Source organism: Conger conger, chromosome 6 (assembly GCF_963514075.1).
Source record: "Conger conger chromosome 6, fConCon1.1, whole genome shotgun sequence".
In the NCBI taxonomy this organism is placed as follows: domain Eukaryota; kingdom Metazoa; phylum Chordata; class Actinopteri; order Anguilliformes; family Congridae; genus Conger; species Conger conger.
This window is the reverse complement of record NC_083765.1, coordinates 31,586,947-31,610,340: the sequence shown is the minus strand read 5'-3', so window position 1 is coordinate 31,610,340 and position 23,394 is coordinate 31,586,947. Positions and strand designations below refer to the sequence as shown.

General features: G+C 45.5%; 1 protein-coding gene across 3 annotated transcripts; it reads right to left on the bottom strand.

The window, feature by feature from the left end:
• Positions 1-394: 394 nt before the first annotated feature.
• alms1 (ALMS1 centrosome and basal body associated protein) lies at positions 395-23,394 on the bottom strand. Of its 3 annotated transcripts, XM_061246821.1 has the most exons (20): positions 23,328-23,394; positions 22,306-22,452; positions 19,877-20,069; positions 19,537-19,657; positions 17,002-19,195; positions 16,598-16,757; positions 15,313-16,434; positions 14,659-14,780; positions 10,575-11,880; positions 10,349-10,456; positions 9,819-9,965; positions 8,035-9,008; positions 7,174-7,270; positions 6,165-6,368; positions 4,629-4,888; positions 3,333-3,498; positions 2,388-2,448; positions 1,904-1,969; positions 1,442-1,541; positions 395-688 (listed from the first exon to the last, which is right to left on the bottom strand). In XM_061246821.1, the coding sequence occupies exons 1-20, from the start codon at positions 23,367-23,369 to the stop codon at positions 644-646; spliced, it is 7,635 nt and encodes a 2,544-aa protein (XP_061102805.1). In that variant the 5' UTR covers positions 23,370-23,394; the 3' UTR covers positions 395-643. The 3 variants fall into 3 exon arrangements, with proteins under 3 accessions (XP_061102805.1, XP_061102806.1, XP_061102807.1); XM_061246822.1 differs by lacking the exon at positions 1,904-1,969; XM_061246823.1 differs by lacking the exon at positions 395-688 and having other exon boundaries at positions 1,446-1,541; positions 1,831-1,969.

The following is a 23,394-nucleotide window of genomic DNA, read 5'->3' as shown; positions in this document are numbered from 1 at the left end:
TAGAATTAGCATAATGCAGAGCAGTGCAAATTACATGCAAATGAGGACACTAGAAAGCAATCCATTGAACTCCTCAAAACATCTTTTAAAATGAGAATATTTAATTTGTGTTTTTGCTTTTACATTCTGGGTGATTAATGGCAAAATGAAGCATGAGAATGCTATGTATTTGATGCTGCGCCTTTTCATTGGTTTGACCCTTCATTTTCAATTAGTCACTCAAAGCTTCCAGTGGCAATCTGAACTAAATGAAAATTAGACTCCAAGCGCCCCCTTGTGCCAACATGAGGTACTGATAATAACAGATAAGCATTTATATATACAATCTTTTGCAGGTGCAAAGATGGTGAAAGTCAAAGGCACCATTAGTTAATTTATTAAAACAAAAGCCATGTCCATGTCCAAACCTTTACTCAGTCAATTTATTACAGCATTATTACAACATTATTAAAACATAATAGAACATTTTTTTTATTAAAAAGGCATTGCATTTCAGTAAAAACAAACTAAGGAAACATCTAGTAAAAACAAGGCACATAAGATCAGGAATACAACACACAAAGGATATAAAAAAAGAATAAAAATACTTTTCCCTCCACTGCACAAAAATTGCTTCATCCGTTGTGTAGTCACAACCTCCTGATCACTGCCATGGTGTCTTTCTCCCCAAGATGTGGTTGGTGATTTTCTGTGAGGAAGTGTGATTTTTTCCATTAGCAGTGCCCTTCTACTTTCAGAGCGTGGACATTTCAACTCTCCTATAGGTGAGAAACAGCAGCCAGTGGACCCCGGCACTGTGCACAGGCATTACCCTGCAAAAAAAACCTATTCTAAAACCTGACCCTCCCACACAGGGCATGTACGAAGTCAAAAGTACTCAGACAGATTCGTTGCTTCCTGCAGAAGGTTAGCTGACGTGCGTTTGACTGTGACGATGCTGCCTGTGCCCTAAAGAGTGACGGCTCACACGAGAAAGAGCAGAGGCAACGTTTGAGAGAAGCACAGCCCTGAGGGATGCACGACACTCCAATAGCGTATCAATGTGATTCTGGCAACATGCTAACGTTTCTACAACGTTGCAGTTATTTAGTGGGAATGGTACCGGGTAAACCTCACTTCCTTTTTTTATAAACTATTTGCATGTTTGCATATGTTTTAGATTCTTTCATCATTTTTGTTTAATTACAAATGATTAATTATTCCCTCACCGCCACTTCTGAGTCTGTGGGAAAGGTTTGCAGAGGACTGATTATATACGATAGTAGTAGCGACTGTGAGCAGGAGAAAAAGAAAAAACAAACCTGAAGAAGTACATTCCAGATGGTGGATAGTAGAGGTTCTACTACTGTAACAACCAGCATTAATAGCCATTCCTCGTGGCATCATGGAATTTGTTTTCTATGGTAATATGTGACTTTTGTTGGTGTCTAAAGAAGCTCACCTTCTTGTAGAGCTGGGCCTTAAGCCTGTAGGAACGGTACTCAGCCTTCCTCCGCTCCTCCTCTATCCTCTGCTGTACTTCAGGCAGCTGGGAGTATATCCTGATATTGAGAGGATGGGTACATTCAGAGACCAGAACTACACAACCCACAAAAACCCTTTTATCTGGAAATAGCCTTTAAAGGCTACAAATTGCTGACCAAAAACCTGGTACAGTATCAGAACAGAGGCTTCAAGCATATCAAACAAAAGCATTTCCAATACCCAAATAGGAATGCGCCTCAGTATTTTCATGACATTTTAGGAAATATTGTCCATATGTGAAATTAATTGTCTCCTGTCTACTTCGTTCTATGTAATTTCAGTCATAAACTGAAATATTACACTCACCAGACAGAAAGAGCATCTGTACAGTATCTGCTGGGTGTCTACAGTGCACTACTGTGTCTCTTCTGAAACCCACCTCTTAGCTCTCCTCTGACTGGCTACCTTTTCAGATCTTAACTCCTTTTTCTCATGATTAGACAGTCTGACAGACAGCATGCAAGGACAGGGGGAAAAAATTGGGAAATGGGGAAGAAAACATTCTGGTCATTGGCACAGCTAACATCTGTGATACTCTGCTCATTCGCAAGGCTCAAAGAGTCTGCTCTCCCAAATAATACCTAGTTCTCAATATACTTTACATCAGTAATGCAATAACCAATGTACATCATTTCTGTCAGTCACTGAAAATGATGGTCATTAAGACTGTATGGAATCCAGAGGAAATGGAAAAATACAGGGCAGTCCATAAGTATTTGGACAGTGGTACAATTTCTGTTCTTTTGACTTTGTAATCCAGCACATTACACTTAACTGAAAACCATAAAGAAAACTGAAGCAACATCTGAAGAAACAGCTGAAACAATGGGGCTGGTTTAAGAGACTGAGATTTTGAGACTTACTGCTTTGATCTCTTGAACATCTCTTTCCTGGGAACGACTTTCTTTCTATGAGCCGGAAAATCTGGGGAAAAAATAAATACATCATTACACACAAACAGAGTCAAGTTGCCTTAATTATAGCCAATTATTTGACTTACTATTCTTACAAAATTATGTACAACTATTCTCATAGTATATTGGCCGGTTTCACAGACAGAGTATGCTTAGTCCTGGACTCAATTGAGTTTTCTATGGAGAATCTCCATTCAATCTATAATTTAGTCCAAGACCAGGTTTAATCTGTGCCTGCAAAACTGTGACTACTGTAAGGATAATTTTCTTAATTGATTGTAAGGATAATTTTCCTAATTGATTCTTAATTTACAATGTGTGTTAACATAGAGATAATCACGTGATCAAAGATAACCTTTTATTATAATCCTTATTCCTATTAGACCACTTCTTTATTAAGTGTTAAAAGGGAGTCTTTCTTTGTCTCTCTCCCAGCAGGCAGATAGCCTTTCACCTAGATGCTGCTTCACCCAGAAGGGGGTAGCTAGCACACTCCGGTTCTCATAGAAAGCCAACAAGGGGTAACAGTGAAGACAAAATACTGATAACAGTAAAGACCAAATACTGATAAAAGTTAGCAGCCACCTGCGTGTATTTTTGTTTATGTTCCCCCCTCCCTTCTGGGGCAGTATACTGAAAACTGTATTTAAGTCATACTGTGTGTATGTGCAAATTGAAGAACTATCAGAAAGCTGGTAGGCCTTCCACTCTTATTCTGTTTGATCAAATAAATGAGAAAGTTAAACTGAAGAATAGCTATTGTGTTTTTACTGGATCTGTTTCATCAGACGATGCTCACCTGTGATATCTTATACGTGCATTTTTCCCCGCACACTACATAAAAAAGAAAAGCATCTCAGAGCTGGTATGTCCGTGAATGAGGACTGAGACTACCTGCAGGCTGGCTGAGCTGAGCTCGGCACCCAGGCTGGTTGAAGAGCTGCTCTCTCTCCTGGTCGAAGACGGCCTGCAGCCTGCGTTCCTCCACCTGCAGCCCCAGCCTCTTCATGCGCTCCCGCGAGCGCGACACGAAGTCCGGCCGCCGCATCTCCAGGGCCTCCTGAGGGGAGGAAGCGCCGTCACACCACCACCCTGACGCGCCACCGTCCCAGGGACCGCAACCCAGAAACACACCGTACACTGCATGCGTTACGCTCGTGTGGTGGGAGATCATTCAATAGGGCGGCCTGTAGCGTAGTGGTTAAGGTACATGACAGGGAATCCGCATGGTCGGTGGCTCGATCCCCGGTGTAGCCACAATAAGGTCCGGACAGCCGTTGGGCCCTTGAGCAAGGCCCTTAACCCTGCATTGCTCCAGGGGAGGATTGTCAACTGTACATCGCTCTGGATAAGAGCATCTGCCAAATGCCGTGAATGTAATGTAATGTAATGTAATGTAATCTCCCCAAAGAGGATGTGAGGATTCCGACTGATTAGTCAGATCTGTGGCAATCAAGAGAAATGAATGAAAACAGCCTGAGATCAATTATTAGTTTAAAGGAAAGATTTGTGCCCCTGCATGGCCTCAGTCAGAACTTTAACCTTGCTCCTTAGTACTCTAAATCTAAGTCCCCCGACTTCAGACTCCTCCACTGACAAGTATGGCTGCTCATTATCTCTGAACCACATATTTTTCCTCTTACGGGCGTGCTTACTACCACCTCGATGGCGTATGCGAGGGGTTAACACTGCATTCCTTCCTAACCCATCCCCCGTCAATCTCTCATCAGGGGGGCCTAGGGCCGGGTCCTCGACACCCCCCCACCAAAGGCCACTGCATATATACAAATACACTAATGAGTATTTTAGATTATTTGAAAAATCTAAACAAAACAGAACAAACTAATAACGCTTTCAAAACTGAAGAGAACAAATCATTTTGAAATCCAAGTTGTCTGAGACTTTTCTGTGTGCATGCCCTTACAAAAAATGACACACCTCAGTTCACATTTCAGAAGCGGCAGTGGTTTGCGTTCCTCCATTTAGCACTGCTGAGAAAAGTGCAGTGACATTTGTGCTGAATGGCCTTTATTAGAATGAGCAGAGGAGTGCGAACACAGCCTGTGGAGTGGCTGCAGTGTCTCCCATTAAGTCTCCATAAGCTGCGCAGTGAAATATTTAAGAGTTGTTTTCAGAGCCTCTCTGCAGACCCTCTCATAGATAACAGCGTAATGACCCAGTTAAACAAACCTGAAGTGTAATGCGAGTCAGGGCGGGTGGAGCTTTGCCCGCTGTGTCCGGTTCTGCAGTGCGCATTGGCTGAACCGGGCTCCTCCTCTTGATGCTCACTGGTTCCTGTATCTGCCTCTCTCTGAGGGGCTCCCTCCAGGGTTGGGTTTTGGAGTAGGGCTGAAACCACACTGGGCCGGGCCCACGCGATGCTCTGGGCTCAGGCTGGTTCTCCTTGGCATTGGCCTTCAGGCCTTCTGCAGGGACGAACCAAGACACACCTGGGAGCGGGGAGATGAGATGCAGGTATTTCAGTTGTTTACACAAACATAGTTTGTAGTTTGAACTCTTCTCATGAAGCCACTGGAAAAGATCCAGTCATTATTTAGACATTACGTCAAAACATCACAATATAACAAGATAGCTAGGATAATCATGATGCCACAACATTTATTCGCTGATTTGGTTGTAAAGTACCTAGTCTGAAACATGTGATGAGGGTGTGATCGTAACAACCAATAAATAATGTGGATTTCAGCATCTGATGTAACTGGGGTGCAGGGTTTAAGTCTCATTTGTAATTTGTCAAAACCTCTTATGACACTGTATAAAAAACTGTGGATGTAAATGTGAAAGAGAGACGCTCTGTAGATTATCTGTATTGCGATAAAGGCTGTATTCCACTGGACAACTTCGCCTCCGAGTGCTTGATTTATACCAAAAAGTTATTTGGGCAGCTTGTCCTCCAACGCAGCAGATGAGCCAAGGTCACATGGTTTGTGACGTGTATTAAGAACGACCCATAGTACAATTGGCCTGAAGAGCCTGTACTGGCTATTTGCAAAAGCACTACGGCCTGGATTCAATGTGTTGGAAGATTGATCAAAATGCTCTTATTGAAACTATGAATGTTTCGAATAATGATGAAGTTTGATTTCAATGCTTTTATTAAAATTGTGTGTCTGTTCAAACATATTGAGCTGTACAAGAGCTCTTTGTGTACAAGAGTACACAAAGTACAAGAAGCTCATTTAATCAGGCGTTTAAAAGGCCATGACGCTGGTTTCTGATTGCGGGCCGAGGAGTATGTTTTTGTTAGGTGATCGCAGGCCGGGCAGCCTGACATTGCAGAGATGGGGGCTGAAGTGACAGAAAATATAAAGGCGGGTTAAGAGAGACAATGTGATGTTTGTGTGACAGATGATTGGCTATATTGCATAAAGGCTAGGACATTTCCTACTGCTACTTTGGAATTCTCTGGTCCCTTGAAGCTTCTCGTGGAGCACAAAGATCCCCCAGATTAGCTAAAGATTTGTAGTTTGAACAATTATTGACTCTTATTGCTTTTTCAACATCACGGCTGTGAACAACTTCACTCACCTTAAAGGGACAAGGAGGAACAGCGACAGAAATATTTCCTCAACAAACGTTAATCTTAACTTTACGTGAAACGTTTTTCAAAAACGAACTCTTAACTCTTGACTGTTAAATGCTGATTGAATCCAGGTCTTTATCTACCAACAACAGTTCAGTGCAGCAAACTCCCACTTCACACACCTTGAGGGTATCGCTGTTCTAGAACCTTCTTGCTTCTCTTCTCGCTCATGAAGCTCTGTGCTTTAGGGAGGGTCGTCCCTTCACCCTGGCCTCCCCCGCTGCCAGAGGAGGGCTCCGGCTCCCGGGCAGAGAGGGGCGAGGGGAAGATGGTGCCCACGTCTCGCGTGTGCTTCCTGGTCCCGTTCACCACGATCTCCAAATCGCCTGTGGAGGGGCAGAGGACACCCACTGCTCAGTCCTCTCTCCTTATTCATTTACCGACTTTATTCAAACAGAAAGAAGGCAAAGCAGGCTACAGATGGGCTGTACGTCAGGTTCTATATCTTCTAATGTAAGTTTAATCTTATCTACCTTTAGTAATTATTCAAGTTATCTGGGAGTGTATTCTGATCTCATAACAAAGGTGTCACCATTACATTCACGATACAGACCATCTGGACCATATTTTTCTGTAATCTACAAAATTCTAATTTAAGTCTGTACTTAATTCAGTCACTGAATTAAGTACAGGCTACAAACACAGATGGTTATTACATTCAGCTATGTTGAAAGACGAGTCTGCAAGCTACATCAATAATAAATGGAAAGTTAGTAGCCTTTGTAGAGAGTAAGCTGATATAGAGCCAAAGATGACAATGTGCAAAGTGATATCGCATCATACACAAACACATTTTACAGCGCATACTCTCTCAGCGTGTCAGAATAATGCATCTTACTTCTCCTCAAGGTTGAGTCGACCTATCTACAGCTCATGAATTTTGATTGTACTAATGATGCGCTACACTTTTGTGGTTACTATAAAAATGGTCCTTTCCAATGGAAACCATAGCACTCATTTGTTAAAAACTACTGTGTATCACATTTTGTGAGCAGTGAATATTATGCTTTTTTTTATTCATGTGTATCTACAATTCAAAACAATGCTTACAGAGAAAAGTAATTTATAGTCTCTAAAGACAAGACAGTAATGAGTTCATTTTCAGTCACTTCTGTGCAGGATTTCACTGACCCGCCTGTACTCCTTTGCTGACCAGTTTGACCGCCTTTGTTGGCACGAGGATGTCCGATGCCCCCTGGCGTTCACCGTCTGACGAACCTGTAGCCACCTGAGGGGAAAGGACACGGACCCGTGAGGTTCAACCGAGCTGAACGGCAGCAGAGCACAGCGAACAGAGCCCCTTTAACACGGCTTTCCCCAGACCCGACGTTTAGAGGGCAGTTTGTGTGAGAAATGAACCAGCTGATACATCTGTCAGAACGAGCGGCGTTTCACTCCTAAACGGCGCTGAGAGCGGGCGTCGGAGATGCAGTGAAGTGAACCCGCGGCGCTATCAGGTCACTCAGGAAAGCCCGCCATTTCCGCCGTAACGACATCAAAAGGACAACATTAACTGCGGCATTCATCTCAGTCTGCACAACGTCTCAGGGCTACTTAAATTGCAATTCATCAATTGATTCTCCACTTCCAGCTTTCTAAACGCAGAAAGTGTGGGGCGCAGTTAAATAGCCTCCATTCTTTCAAATTAAGCTGACAGGCAAACAGCGGGGAAAAGGGGACCGGTGCAAATTTAATTTGACCGATTGTTGATTTCCTGTTCTTTGGAAGCCGAGTGAAACACAGCCGGTAGAACAGAGGACTCTGCTTTGTTTGTCAGAAGCTTTCAGCCGAAGATCAGGTCTGAGCTTTAACTCCAGACATGCGCCTCTGGCTGTAAACATTTCACGTAATGCATGGGATGCTTTTAGCAGCGCAACAGTGCTTTCTACTTTATCCCTAACGCGTGGTTTTCTGTGAAACAGGACACGTCCTTGGGGACACAGAGTAGTTTCATGGCTGATGTTACATGCTGACGGTGATTACGATGCTTACGGTGGAGTCATCGGAGGGAGCGGGGGCCGGAGGTTTGGGGCTGCCTCTCTTCCTCCCTCTCCTCTGCTCCGTGCTTCCCTTCTGCCTGCCGATGGCGCTGTAGAGCCTGTTGAGTCCGGGGTTGACCTGGACCCGGCCCGGTCCGAAGGCGCGGATGAGCCGGGCGGTGTCGATGGTGGACATGGTGCTGGCCGTGTCCGCGGTGTCCGTTTCCCCGGACCTGCTCCCCGACCCATCCTTCTCCGCCGGGCAGCGGTGTCGGCCCAATGAGCTCTCGGTGAGGGTGGAGCTGCTGAGAGACTCCTCCTCCAGCTCCGCCTCCGGCTCCGCCCAGGCCTCCCCGACGGCACGCTCTCGGTTTCCCCTCCTCCGATCCGCCTCTCTTTGCCCCCAACCTTCCTCCTCCTCCTCTCTCCTCTTCTCCTCCTTCTCCCCCTGCCTCCTCCTCCCCTCTCCCCGTCTCTTGCTGGGGCCACCGGCGTCCCTCCCTCCCAAGGGCGTGGCATGGTGGCTGCTGTGGATGAGCCGTGACAGACGCTCCAACCTGTCCAGCAATGGCGTTTCCTCCGCCGCGTGGGGGGCGGCCTCCCCATGGCTCCGCCTCTCGTTAAACCTCTGCCACAGCTCGTTCAGGTTGCTGCCGCTGCTCCGGGAGGTCACGCCCCTGGTGCTGAAATCCTGCCAATGGCGGCCAGGCTTCTCCGTGTCTGACCCTCCCGCTGGGCGGGGCTCTCGGACAGGGCGGCTGTAGGGATGGAGTTCCTCGGTGTTGTAGGTTGCTTCTCCCTGCAGAGGTGCAAACTCCTCCTCCTCCTGGTCTCTGCTGGGGGGGTCCACGCTCCTGACATTCTGCCACGTGTCAGAACCCCTGGGTGGGTCACCAGAGGCGCCTGTCCTGGGAGCCAGAGGGTACGGCCTGCGACTCTGCCGGACTTCATCAGCCTGAAGACCGTCAACCGTGTCCATTCTGAGACCTAATAACGGGGGAAATAACACCTGTCACATTCTGCATGGAGGAAACATGCTCCCTGAGGAGATCTACCGTCCTGTAGGTTTCCACTCCAACCCAAAGAAAGCACACCTCAGCTAGAAAATCTTGTTGAGCTGCTAATTAGTAGAATTGGGTGTGTTTTGAGTTTTGCAATACAGAACTTGTAAACGCACTGAAACACGCGCAGCTCACAGACAGCAGCAAAGTAAAAATAAACAGATAACTTTTAAAGAGATACAAAGCTGGGGACCCTGGTTCAATGGGATGTCTGACATCACTGTGCCTACACGTTGGAGCCTCACTTCACAAACAAACAGGACACTGGAATCCTTTACTCCCCTTTGGGCTCCCACCCACCCACAAACCATATTCCTGTTTTACACATTTTTCACCATGTTCAGCAACACTAATGACGAATGAACAAGTGTTGAATGCAAGGTTCCTCCGTGACCTAAACAACCAAGTTATTTTCACAAATCCTATTCCATTGTACTTAATGTAATTGTTTTTTAACTGCTCGCTTACCTGCATTTCTATGTTTCGTTTCCAAATTACAAATACTTTTCAAATGTAAAATCCGCAATAGGGTTTCTGAACTGTGCTGTTAATCAAGGTTAGAACAGCAAAAATGTATCTTCCAATTGCATTGCTTCCCACCTCAGCCTAATCCCTTGTTAAAATAAATTGGCTGAACTTGTGCGGTGAAAGAAAACGAGCTTGCGATCTGAAGACAGCCCTAAAGCCTGCCACACTGCGTCTCTGCAGGGCCCCCACCGTGGTGAGGTCTCCTCACCTGCGTGTCCTTGGCGAGCTTGGTAACCTGTGACTCTCTTGCTGTAGATCCCCTCGGCGTGCTTGGTGCTGACCGCGTCCCCTTCCTCCCGGTCTCTGGAGCCCAGTACCTCAGAGCTGAACTTTGGCGGTACGGCGTCGTCCGAGCCTGCGGAAAACAGTGGACAGAGCCTCAGAATCGGAGCTGCCTCACCGGCTTTCTTCTCAACCCAAGCCCGCGTTAATTATTCAGGTAATTCAGCAAGGTGTCCATTTCACTGGAACACGCCTGGTATGTGTGTGCAAGCATGCTTGTATGTGTGTGAGTGTGTGTCCTTGCATGCGACCACGCTTGTGTGTGTGAGTGTGTGTGTGGGTGAGTGTGCGTGATTGAGTGTATGTGTGTCCATGCATGCGAGCATGCTTGTGTGTGTTTGAGCGTGTGTGTGTGTTTCCATGCGTGTGAGCATGGTTGTGTGTGTGTGTGTGTGTGTGCTAGCATGTGTATGTGTGTGAGACCCTATGCAGGGGGCGTGGGTGCAGCACTGAGACCTGGATGGGAGCTCTCTAAGGTGGTCTCAGACAGCGGCGCCTGGCTCTTGGGGATGTAGAACAGCTCTGGGCTCCCGTGGGGTTTGTACGGTAGCAAAACGGGCACAGCTGCAAGGGATGGACAAGAGTGCACCACTCTCACTGCTCTGGTGTATAGAAGACTATGGGAAAATGCAGGCTAAAACATACACAGAAACCACAAGTGTAGAATAAGCAACGCTCTTACCGGGTGTCTGAACAGATAAGGGCTCACACAGACCCGGCACTCTTTGCTGAGCAGTGGGGGAATGTGGGAAGCTTGTGACAGGCCGTGCCCTCCATGATACCTCCTGGGGTACACGGGTGGTGATCTGGACGGACGCTTCAGCAGTCTCACGATTTTCCCTTCTGATTGGCTGAATAGGGACCTCATTTGAGCTCGTCCGATCAAATAACAAAGGCACAGGCACTGGTTCGTGGCGTGCATTGGTGAAGCTGGTTACCCTGGGAACAGGGAAATACGAACTCCGGTTCACTGGCGGATGACCGTCAGGGAACAATTGCCCAGGAACAGTTAACCCTGGAGGATTCAGAGAGGACAGCCTGGTGGAGAAGTCGGGAGGTAGGCCAGTTCTGCGCTCCATACCACCTCCTATCCTCTCTGGAACCATGACCTGCTGAACAGGTCGATCCATGGCGGACTGTTTTGGGGACAGGGTGAGGTGGACATGGGTGAGAACCTTCTTGGACGGGGAGAGGAGAGAGCAGGAGCCAGACGCAAAAGTAGAGTTGTGCAAAGGAGCTGCTCCGGGCTCCAGGCTGGACGTGGAGCTTATGTTCGGGTCCGACCTTGAGACCTGCCGGGATGTTGGGTCCAGGCGGAAGGGAGACCTCGTCCGTCTGCTGCGTGTCCGGCTCCCTTCTCCCGCCGTGGAGCTCGTGTCGAAGCCATACGACGTAGAGTACTGTGTCCCGGGGGTGTTCGTTTTCGACTGGGTTATCGCTTCGGAAGAAGACGGAGACTGGTCGAGGCGGTTGGGTCCCAGCCCTGTTGCTGGAACGAGATCATTGGGAGGACTGCGAACGCGCGTGACGTTCTCCGTTTCACCAACTGAGTCTGCTTCCAAAGAAACCTGAACCGTCATATCCACCTTGGGCTGAAGAGCAGGTTCCTGGCTCTCGGAGGTTCGCCCCCCGGTGGCTGGTAGAGGAACAGCATCTGTGGCGAGGTGAGCCAGATTGAGGGGTGCGGGCTCGGGGCTGCGTGCAGGGGCGGGGGAGGGGGAGCGGCGGCAGGAGGCGATGGTGATGGATGTGATTGGCGGGGAGCTGGTCCTCTGGGCCCTGTCTCGGACCCGTGCCTCCGGGTCTTGGTGGACGGGAGAGTGCAGCAGCACGCTGGAGTCGAAGACGTTGTGGTTGAGCCGCTGCAGCTGGTGGGACAGCTGGTGCTCTGCAGCCTTCAGGGCATTGAACTGGCCCGCGTGCGAAGGAGGCTGCCCCCAGGGGGCACTGGAGTGCGTGCTGGAATCAGTGTCGGTGCTCAGCTGGCTCTGATGGTAGAGGAAATAGATAATAGTATATAAGAAACGTGCTATGTCTGCTTGCAGGGTAAAATTCCCTTTTGAGTAAGGGCCTTCTTTCAAAGGGAAATAGCTGACTATTCCAGCATAAAAATCCCAGATTGAGAAAACGACATTACAGGCCGCTTGATAAGGTCAACACTTTAATCTTACACTACTTTATAGGCTACTTTCACCAGGTGGTGTTTATCATATGTAACAACAGTTTCACTCTAACACACAACACCAGAATTGTAACACAAGCAAATTTGCTGTGTTTCCATTTTGGTGCAACAGATATTGCTAGGTCATGCAATTAAAAAAAATTGTTCTACATTTATTCTCATTTCGTGATGGTGGAATTTGCAAATGGTAAGTGCTAACCCTGCCAACCTGTTCCAATTGATTTGTGTCTCTGAATTGGATATCTGAATTGGATACAACAGTGTGATATCCCCATTCACTACATTATTTTCACCTGTGCAAAGCTGGAAATATTTCAGTTAAGGAACATCCACTAACAATCGAAGGAACATCCCACCAACATACAAGAAAATGGCTTTGATTTAAAACCCATAGTCCTGTAGCCACAAAACAATATGAGAGGTGCCAACAGTTTAATCCCAAAGTTCAGGTTTTATAACATTCAAAATTGCTGTTATATTTCCACACTAGGGATATAATAGAATTTCAAAATATCCATATACTCGTATATCAGAATATATAAACAGTTTTTTCCTTTAAAATGATGATTTGTCTGAAAGTTTAACATTCAGTCATTTCTGCTTGGTAAATAGCCACCCTTACAAAAAAACTAAATGTGCACCATTTCCAGTTTTTCTTCATATTATTATTAGATTTTATTTTACAGATCATAAAAAATGATGCATGTATTCTGTCCTATTCAACATTGTTTATCACCTTCTATCCGATAAGGGCTGGATGTGTAACTGTCTGAGTCAGACATCAATATATCACAGGCCAGAATTATGAACACTGACAGACCTTGAGCAAAAAGCTAAATGCAGCTGGACGGTGGAAAACTAAGCTTGACTTTTTTACATAATGAGGTGGTTGTCCTTGGCACTGACAGCAATGCACACAGCTGTACTGTCTCTCTTAGAGGGAATAAAAGGTTGCTGTAAGTGTTACCGTTCATACTGCTTTCTTAAGGATGGTGTTCACTGTCAGAAATAAAGAACCTTATAATTAGATCAAGTGACTGCATTGCCTCTCTATTACAAGAAAGGGGTCGTTTTGTGTTTTTTCCCACATCTCTGAATTCACATTTCACCCAATTACGGAGGGTGCAGTTTTTCACCTAATTACTCACCCAATATCAGATTAGGCCAGTGCATTGTCAGGATGAATGATTGGCTGGGGGTGATTACAAGATTAAAATATCCTGCTGCTACTCCAGGTCCTACAGTGTCATGTGGTCAATCATACCATGCAAGACACATGAGTCTATACATTAGGACAGTGAAAGGAGCAGAAATGAAATGAATTTTCCTATGCAACCCTCAAACTCAAACTGTAAACAGAAACTCAAGGAATCCACTGCACACCCATTCTTTCATTAACAAAGGAGATTAAACAGTGAGCCAGTATCAGCCAGCCACGCAGCACAAATGCACTCTCAACACACCATGCTGGCTCAAACACTCCATCTTTACCATTACCTTCAGCAGACAAATAACCCAGTCCAGAAAGCGCAGACTGTCTACATCAAAAATGTCAGATTGTTATGGTTATGACTTCATAACAGCTCATGGATGGCAAACAATACCATTTTAATAGAAAATATTGGACACTGGAAGTAAAATGAAAATCCATGACAATCTCAAAACCCAAAAAATTACAACTGCGATGTTGAAATCAAGCTATGATCTTAGACGGATATGCAAATATTCCAATATGTAGTCCGTTTAATAAACATCTGTCAACAGAATAAAACATATTGCCAAATAACTAAGGTATGAAAACATGAAATCATTCCCGTGGATTATTATTTAATCAGACAGCATTGCTAAAAGTTTAGTTGTCTTCGAATATTTGAGATATAAGGGATCAATTACTGGGGTCAACATTTTAATCAATACCACAAGCCTACTTATGATGTTACTTTAGAGATAAACAGAAAGACAAACAAAAACATTTACGTGTGGATTCACAACCACCCACTATAAATCAGAACTACCAATATGTTGTCGGTGACCTGACAAGCTTTGAGACTATGAAACAGTAAGTCCGTTTCTCGGCAAAGAAACATATGAGACATGCCCAGACTTATCTCAGTGTCACACTGCCAATCTGTCCGGAGGAGCTATGCAAACACTGCCTCTATCACTCATTATCACTCAGTGAAACAATACTCCGATATAAACTAGGATGGGTAACTTGGATTCAATAACGGCATCACCTTTGGAGCTGGATGCTTGAGTACAGCAAGTGAGCAAGATGAGGCTTCCTAATTTGGCACTTATATTGAATGAGTCTGAGTAGTGTGAGGCTTTCCAGCTTGGCTACGTGTTATGCATTGCGCTGAAGTGAGGTTTTTTTTTACCTTGGGTTAATTGTTTAATATTCAATGTGAACAGAGAAAAAAAAGGGGGTTCTCCTGTGATAAGTGTTTATATTTGAGGTTGTGTGAGTTTGAGTAAAATGAGGGTCTCCTACCTTGGCTAAGCATTTGATAATGAGCTTGTGTGAGTTTGGGAAAAGTGGCAAGTACATTGGCAAGTGTTTGTTAATGGAGAAGTTTTGTACCTTTGCTAAATGTTTGGTGTTATGAAGGAGATCTCTCTTGATCTCTTCAATGCGTTGTCTGTCCTCCACGTTCAGCTGCAGCTGTTCACACTGTTGCCCGGTGACCTTCAACTTAATCCATTCTGAGAATGAAAACGAAACAGTCTTTAAACCAGGCAGCCACCAAGCCTGTGAAAAACATTGACATTTTACTCTGGTATCTCACCCATGTGATATTGTACTAGGGCCAATCAATTCAAGCATACTCACTTGGAAACAAGACCAATTGGATAAATTTACTGCGAAACTATTTTGGACAATTATTGTAATATTCAATATTCAATTCAGTACTTGTGTCTATTTACTATACTAATATCAAGTTATCTAGCATCCCTGATAATAATTATAATCATTTTTGATATTCAACCCAGTGAAAATTACATTTTATATTTTGTCAATGCAGAGAACAAAACATTTAACAGCTTTATACAGCCATAATAACATACAATATTTTACTGGCTGTCACACTATAAATATGACTTCACAACAGCATTGTAGAATACTGTGAGATAGGTGGGACTTTTTTCAAATCAGTAAACAGCTCTAGAATTAGTAACAAACTAGATGTTCTATGGTGCCTCAGTGTCACACCTGGGAATGAACAGGGTGGATTACCTCGTGCTTTGTCCTCCTCACATGCAGTGCTGCTGTTACTAGATACCATTGTTGCTGGCGATTCATTCCTCAGCAGCGCAGCCACTCTTGTTGTCAGAGTGTCCGCGCTGCTGCTGTCACTCTCCATTGCTCTCTCAGCCTCCTTAAGGCTGGGGGCCTGCGTGTCCTCTCCCGGGCCGGTCACCGAGCTCTCCGTCGGTGATAACACTTCCTGCACTGGACCCTGCTGCACAGCTCCGCTGGGAATCGGTGGATTTACCTGCATTACGGAAACAAACACCGGGGCAGCTCGGTCTGGAATCGCGCTGCAGCCCTCAGGCTCGGATCGCCTCACTGATTTAGTCGGGAAAGACTCAGCTGCCTGGTTCGAAATGCTGTCCAAGGACCTCAAAAGGACACATTTGCCTGCTGCAAAGTTGTGACTGGATGCTCGAGGGGACCTGCAGAGCTTGCTGGAGGAGCCTTCTTTCATCCCCTCTGATGTCACTGCAGACTCTGAGGAGGATCTGCCCCAGAGCAGAGAGGAGGACATCTCCTGGTTTCCTGTGGAGGAGGCAAGAGAGTCCTGGAAGCCCTCCAGTCTCTTTTTTAGACAGAGAAGGGAATCATCGGAGCCCCGCAGCGAAGGTGGAGAGGACGAGACGGAGGACTTCCCTGACACAATGCTCTCTGCCCTGCCAAGGAGTTTCCGTATCTCCTGCAGGGTCTTGGACCCCACAAAGGAGTCAGCACCCTGATCCGTGCTGCTGTTCGATATCTCACTGAAGGGTTTGGCCTCCACAGGGGAGTCCCGAGTCTGCTGCTGTCTGCCTTCTGTGGAAGGAGGGCTGCCAGGAGAAACCAACACTTCCCCGGATTGGTACTTGTTGATGAGCTCCCGTACTCGCAATGTGGTTGGGTCGTCAGTGCTATCACTCAGGTTGTGGGCCGCATCTTGGGCAGGGGGTTGTGGCAAGCCAGGGAGGGGACCCAGAGATTGGAAGGTGGTCTGCAGTTTGTCCTTGGCGTGTTGGGAGAGGGGAATTGTGGGCTGCAGGCTGTCTACACTCAGCGGGATAGACACAGTCGAGCCAACAGACATGAGACTGCATCTCGAGAACTCTCCTTTACCAGGACTGCCTTCTATAATGAAGCCATAGAAAGAAAGAAATTATCCAGTCATTTGTCCCACATGTTTTTGTCAAAAAACAGTTGTACACTGTGACAATATCTTGTATTTTGCTAATTCTACTTGGTAAATAAGTTATTTATAATCTCCAAGAGCAAAATCACCACAGAAACGTACCCTCAGATGGCTGTGTGCTTTTTGTTGGTGTTCCTGTGGAACCTTTCAATGTGCAAAGATCAGTTGGGGAGAATTCCGGTTCTCTGATAGGTCCTCTTGGTACAAAAGGAGTGAGGATAGCTGATGGGGACTGGTCAATGCCAAGGTTATGGAGGTACATCTACAAAATAAAAATATGACATATATTGTATACATTTCCAATGGCACAGCTGGATGTTCTGATAAACAGCAAACTTAGAAATGTTTTGCAGAACATTAAGATAAGAGATTACATTCATGTGATGAGAACCTTCATCCAAATACTGTCACCCTTTTTAGTCAACATGTTTTCACCATACTTAAAAAGCTAATGTATACATGTTATTATAAATTGGATTATAATGAATGATGATTATTATCATTACCGGAATTCTCTCCTCAATATTTAGCTCTGCATCTTTTGCTGGTGATGAAGGACTGGGAGCCCAATAGGGCACATAGTTGTCCACTTCTAGACTGGCCACAGACGACACTGCCCCCATGGAGGCTGCCAGCCTTCGTTCTGCCTGGAAGCTATCCAGAGAACAGGTCAGGATGTTACTGAGGTCTCTGTTTGAGGAGACATCACTGAAGCGGTCCAAACAAAGGCGAGTTGTCGGCTGAGCAGCACTGAGCAGCTCCTCTGCATTTTCTCTCCCAGCACCACTCACATCTTTGTCCATCTTTACTTCCTGTTCACCGGCTGGTTCTGTGCGATCTAGCTGCGGGTCACGCGCTTCCTCATTCAGTCCAGGCTGCCTTTGGGAAGGACCTGTCTGGGACAAACCCGAGAGGCACAAGGATTCGGGGCTTGCCAGGTCATTGCCCATTCTCTCACTAGGCTGAAGTTCCCCAGGATCTGCACGAAGGGTTGGCTGGTTCCCAGGCCTGTCCATAGGGGATGCTGCAAAGCTCCCACCCCCAGAATCTGCTCCAACTGACATTGCTCCGGAGAAGGAGGCAGCCAGGTTTCGCCTTGGACTGTGGCTGCTGGGCCCCGATGTGGATGTGGCCACAAACGGTTTGCTGCTCCCCTCCTGGGACAGGATGCGGTTCAGCGAGTCGGAGATGGCATCGAAGGCTTTCTTCTTTGGTGAGACTCCAGAGAAACCGCGAAGAGCCAAGTCGTCAAAATACGTCTTCCCTGATGTCTGATTCATATTCCAGGCCCCGACTTTCTCCATGAAGTTTAGACTTGGCAGGGACTGTATCTTTCCAGTACTCCTGAGTGATGCATCCCTTAAGGATCCCATCCCAGTACCAGGTCCAGTTGGGTCTCTGACACTGATGTCAAATGTGGGAGCGAGAAACAGTTTTGAGGAGCTGCTCTGGACTGCCCTGGAGGAGGACTGAGACACCTCAGGGTTGGACTCAATGGGAGACAGCTTCCCTATAGGTGGCTGCACACTGGCTCTGGGTGGCCCTGAGAACACACCTGGAGTGGACTGGGAAACTGGCCGGGAGAAGAATCCCAGGAAAGATCCATCCACAGCCATCTGATTCCCTGACGATGAGAGCTCTCTCTCTGCATGCCCTCTTTCAAAGCTGAAACCTGATGACAACCGTCCCTCAGTCTTGTCAAAGTCTGTGGGTACCTTTACGATGGTGCTACCCTTCCCGCTATGTGTTCCTAAGGAGAATGTGTTTGGGGTGACTGACTGGCTGCTTGGGGGCTTAGGATGACTCTCAACCTCTTGGGCTTTGGGCCTAGCCTTAGACCGACGGGCGCTCTCAATCTCAGCACAAAGCTCCTCGCGGAGTGCGTCCGAATCGTCATCTTGCTGGGCACGGGAAGCCCGAGTGGTGATGTTGGACACCTCGGACCTCACAGATGTGTCTAAACCTGCTTTCACTTGTGTTGGAGACGAGCAAGAGGCTACCCCCAGGGGACATTCTCGCTGTTCAGCTGAGAGTTCCCCCTTTGAAGAGCTTCTGGAGTGATCCAGTTTGGGTCCAACCACTTCCTCCTGCTGTGCTTTTTTCTGTTCAGTGATGTCTTCCTGTCTGGAAGGTGGACTTGCGTCTGGTTTGTCTGCTTTATAACCAGTGGACCCTCTTGAAGAAGACTCCTTGTTCATTGAGGATTCAGAGGCAGAGGACATCACACTGCTGTTGCTCGACAAGTGAACATCCCTCCGAGGGAGCTCAAGTAATAGAGGCACAGTAATGTCACTTTGAAGACCACTTCGAAAGGAGCTGCTGACTTTGGACATTGACCTCATGGGTTGCTCCTGGGCCCTAGTGCTGAGATGGCTTTGGTCCCTCTCATCAGAAGTATGTGTGGGCTGGTCCGCCACTCCATAGCATGGTTCCCTTTCCACTTGCATTTCCTCCAGGGTCCCAGAGTGCTCCCCACTCTGTTCACCATCTTCAGAGAACGGGGACAGCGTGTGCTGGGAGAGGGAGCAGCTGCTGGCCTCTTCCAATGAAGCCACAGTGAGACCCAAAGGGTTCTGAAGGAGCTCAGACTGGTCAACAGGAGGGTCTTTGGACACCTTTGAGAAGCAAACTTGAGAGACATCGCGGACCTGGTGTGGCATGGGTAACCTTTCAGATGCAACAGAAATGTCTGGAGATCCCCTAAACAAACAGCAAGACAAACAAAATGCTAGCATCACATCAGAGTCAAAAACTCTTCATGCAAGAAATGGAATGCAAGACCACATAGTCAGACATTACAGTCCCTCAACTTTCAAAATGGAAAAATTGCTTTATAATAGACATTAAAAATACCTAAAATTGCAAAGTTTTCACATTTTCAAAGGCAAATTATTAAGGAAGCAATTTACATCAATATGTTGCACATCCCACTTTTTCTGATATCCTAAATGCCATCATTCTTCACTGGCTGAAATGTGAAATTGTCCAGGGAATAAATCACATATATGCATTTATAAAATCAGAAAAAATATGCAACCTACCTGAGAGCCACAAACTCTAAATCGGTCTGATGAAAAAGGGTGTCTTCTGCAAGGCTGTGCAGTTTTCCAGATTTGTCAGGCAATAAAGGAAGAGCAGGCGAAAGACGACTATCCTGAAATTCTGGAACCAAAAGGCTGACTTCAGGCTCACAGACCCCACTCAATGCACACGTTCTCACTTTTATTTCAAACCAATAATTATATAATTTGTTAATACACCATAAAATCTCAGGCCAATGTAGCAAAAGCTAGAAAATAATTTCCTGACAGCCTTTAAATAACTACATGCTCAAACATTTTCCAAATGTAAACAGAAATGTGGTCAGTTTAGAATAAGTACCTAGCTGGAAAGAGCAGGCTCTTCCTTCATGGTGCTGTACTGTGGCTTCTTCTGCCACCCTCTCTTGGATTGGGTAATTTTGCGTGTGGACCTGGACTGGCCAGGATGATGTCTGGCCCAATCTGCTCACAGATGCCATGTTCAGCTGACTCACATTCTCTTCCATAGGCAGTTGCTCCCATGACTCCACCCCCTGTAAAAACATTAAGAGACATCATTTGAGGGCCCAATATACCCCTAAACATTAGTTTTGGGGCACCAGGTACTGTCGAGGACCCGGCCCTCGGCCCGCCTGATGAGAGATTGACAGGGATGGGTTAGGCAGGAATGCATTGTTAACCCCTCGCACACGCCATCGAGGTGGTAGCAAAAACGCCCGTAAGAGGAAAAATCTGCGGTTCAGAGCTAATGAGCAGCCCTAATTGTCAGCAGAGGAGTCTGAAGTCGGGGGACTTAGATTTAGAGTACTAAGGAGCAAGGTTAAAGGTCTGACTGAGGCCATGCATAGAATGAGTTCCAGCATGACCTTGGAAAAGATTCAACATGCTGAGCGAGCAGTCGGGGAATACCCCAACCCTACAGGGGAGGAGCATAATGCCTGGTTAAAGCAAAAAGATGAGGAAAACAATATAGATGATGGGGAAATGATAATCTGATAATTTATTGGATAGATTCAAAGGACTGACTGTAGAGGAGTTGGGTGATGAATTACACTTGGCTATTATGTATTATGTCCTTTGTAGATATCTTAAGGCGCCACAAAAAAAGAGCACCTGAAGAATGTATTGAGCTGGTGGAAGGCACTTACTGCTGGCTTGTATGATGTCAAAGTTTGGAGAGAGTCCAGGAGAGACTATGACAAGTGAGGCAAATAACAGTGATGAATATGCTCAGTAAAAAAGTTACATAAGAGCTAGTGTTTTCCCACTCGTATAATGAGATGGTGGAAACTCCCTACTGGAGGGGTATATGAGATAAAATGTTGGGAAAATCCCTTTAAGGTATGGGGAAATGACAGTGAGACAGATAAAAGTATCCTCATTAAGTTGCATAAGAGATAAGTGTCTTCCCACTCGGTATACTGAGGACGTTTCTTGTCAAAAAAGGTACACTTTTATACAAGTTTAAGAATATATAAGGAGTGAGCTTTTAGACGTTAGAGTAGCCTCTTAGAATTTCGCTTCACAAGATATTTACGGGCTGTTGAAGAAAGAGCAAAGCAGAACAACTATAATCAAGCTTGAGTGGTAATTATAATCTATATTACTTGTAGAAGTAGGAAAAGTAGCACATAGAAGTTCAACGTTATAAGTTTCCTTTCATTCAGTCTTTTATCTTTTATTTTTCAGTAAGATACTATATAAGGTAGAAAAAATGTAGAGAAGTTTTAGAGTGTTGATGCACATAATATTCTAGGAATAGTTTCTTTTAACTTCCAGAAGGGGGAGCTATAGAAAAGGTAAAGGCCAAAGAGGATGGATATTTGAGGGGTGTACCTTGAATTTAACATCTGGTGGAAAGGTGAATTAGAAAGAGCAAAAGGGGTAATATGAACCTTCAATGTATGTGATTAGCAAACTGAAAGATGATATTTAACCTGTCAGCTGTATAACTCTATTCTTTTGATTCTTTTGATTATAATAAAGTATATCTGACTACAATCATATGTGAGAAAGGTTCTTTTAGAGGAATACAGTGAATACAGGAAATCATGTACCAGATTTGCATCACACCCCTTCACTTCGAGACTGGGCTGGAAGTTCAGTAGAACTTACCAGGGCTCCAGGACGTTCGGAGTACTTAAAGGAAAAGAGAATTCGTCCCCGAGACACCTCCTCGTGGGGTACTGCTCGTGGGAACGTGAGGTCTGAGCTCGGCAAGGGGTCCATGGCTCACGACAGTACCTAGGTCTGCAGTGAGCTGCACGGTAGTTGAAACACAACCTTTTTAAACATTAAGATTAACCACTACCATGAGGCGTATATTCAGTCACCTAAAGATTACCTATAAAGATCATAAATAACAATAAATAATTCAGGAAGATTTAGTTTTAAGAAGACTGGAAGAGGTTTGGTACATGCTCAGACTGCTGTAGGGCACATGCTGAAAATCAGGTGTAGGCTTTTTGTGGACAGGGGTGATGGAGCTGTACTGCAATCACAAAATAAATTTCTGGAGGCAAAAGGGCACCTTCACTGTCTCAGGGCAGAGGGCATATGCTTCAGCATAGGTGGTTCAATCATTGCACATGCCAGAATGTTTAGGGCACTGGCTTTTTTATGTTTTCCGGTTTTGGATTTGGAATTTGGCTTGATATCTCACTCAGAGAAAAGTTGCTCAGGGTGATATAAAACCTTCACAACGCAACTAAACTGTAAAATATGAATTGAAAATATAGTAATCTGACAGAGGAGCAAGCGGACACGTACCTGTTTGGCCCGGTGCGCGATTGCCTCCCCCAGAGAAATTGCGCTGGTGCTGGAGGAGATGTGGGTTCCACTCCCAGGGCTACTGCTCACGCTCCGCAGCTCGTCTGCCCTGCTCTGTCGCGAGATGGGCGGTGTTGTGACGATTGACTGTGGATGAAGCACATGCGAGCAGTGTCATAGGTGTAACGTTGGCTCACTACACAATGTTATCAATAGCTAACGTAAAATCATACGGAATTTACACAATTCAGCTGTAATCTCCAAAAAGCTATCTGACGTTAGTAAGTTAGCTAATTAAGTGATTTAGTAAACGCTATATAATGAACTAACTTACTATGTGTAGCACTTAGTTATAACGTTAATTGTATTCACTTACTGCTACGTTATTGCCACGTTAGCTAACTTAGAGGTATAACGTTAACAGCAACGACCACAGACATGCAGGCGTTTTAAACAGTTGGGAATGCTAGCTACTAGCTAGGTATTGTTATAACATATTATAGCTATTTTTTCAGGCTGAATGTGTCACCTGTAAAGTTAGCTATGTTAACGTTTGCTGCCTTAGTTTACTAGCTAGTTAGCAACATATCTAACGATTAGCTATGTTTTGACACTAGGCTAACGTCAGCTTCCAATTGGCTAGCCAATTTTTTCAAAAAAATGTTTTTAGCGTTAACGATAAGATGGCTAGACGGCTTGTGAGCTTGTTCAGTTATCCACAGGTAGTTTGCTAACCAGGAAACGCATTGTTGTAACTTAGAGCTAGCTAGCTAGCTAACGTTGGCTAGCTAGACGTCTAACGTTATGCAAACAATTAATAATTGTAACATTGAATTGAATTATAACTGTTGATAGCAGTATTAGCTAGCTTGCAGAAGGCTTTCCATCTGACCCATGTTTATAACTATACAAATTGGCAGACTAAAATTGTACTATAAAGTACAATTAGTGGTGTAAAGCTGTATATCCTTATTTTTCGAAAATTCGAACAAATATATAGCATCTTTTTATACTCAACGTACTGTAATGACAGCCTCCTCGTCTTGTACTTCAACGGGCTCCATGTTGTCGGTAATAAACAAGCGCCTG

Bases quoted from the DNA above. Each gene is read 5' to 3' on its own strand.
- alms1 (XM_061246821.1), bottom strand. From the start codon at position 23,369: ATGGAGCCCGTTGAAGTACAAGACGAGGAGGCTGTCATTACA. The intron at 20,070-22,305 runs GTACGTGTCCGC...ATGTTTTTACAG, and splicing joins TCGCGCACCGGGCCAAACAG to GGGGTGGAGTCATGGGAGCA. The intron at 11,881-14,658 runs GTACAAAACTTC...CTCTACCATCAG, and splicing joins ACACCAAACATTTAGCAAAG to AGCCAGCTGAGCACCGACAC.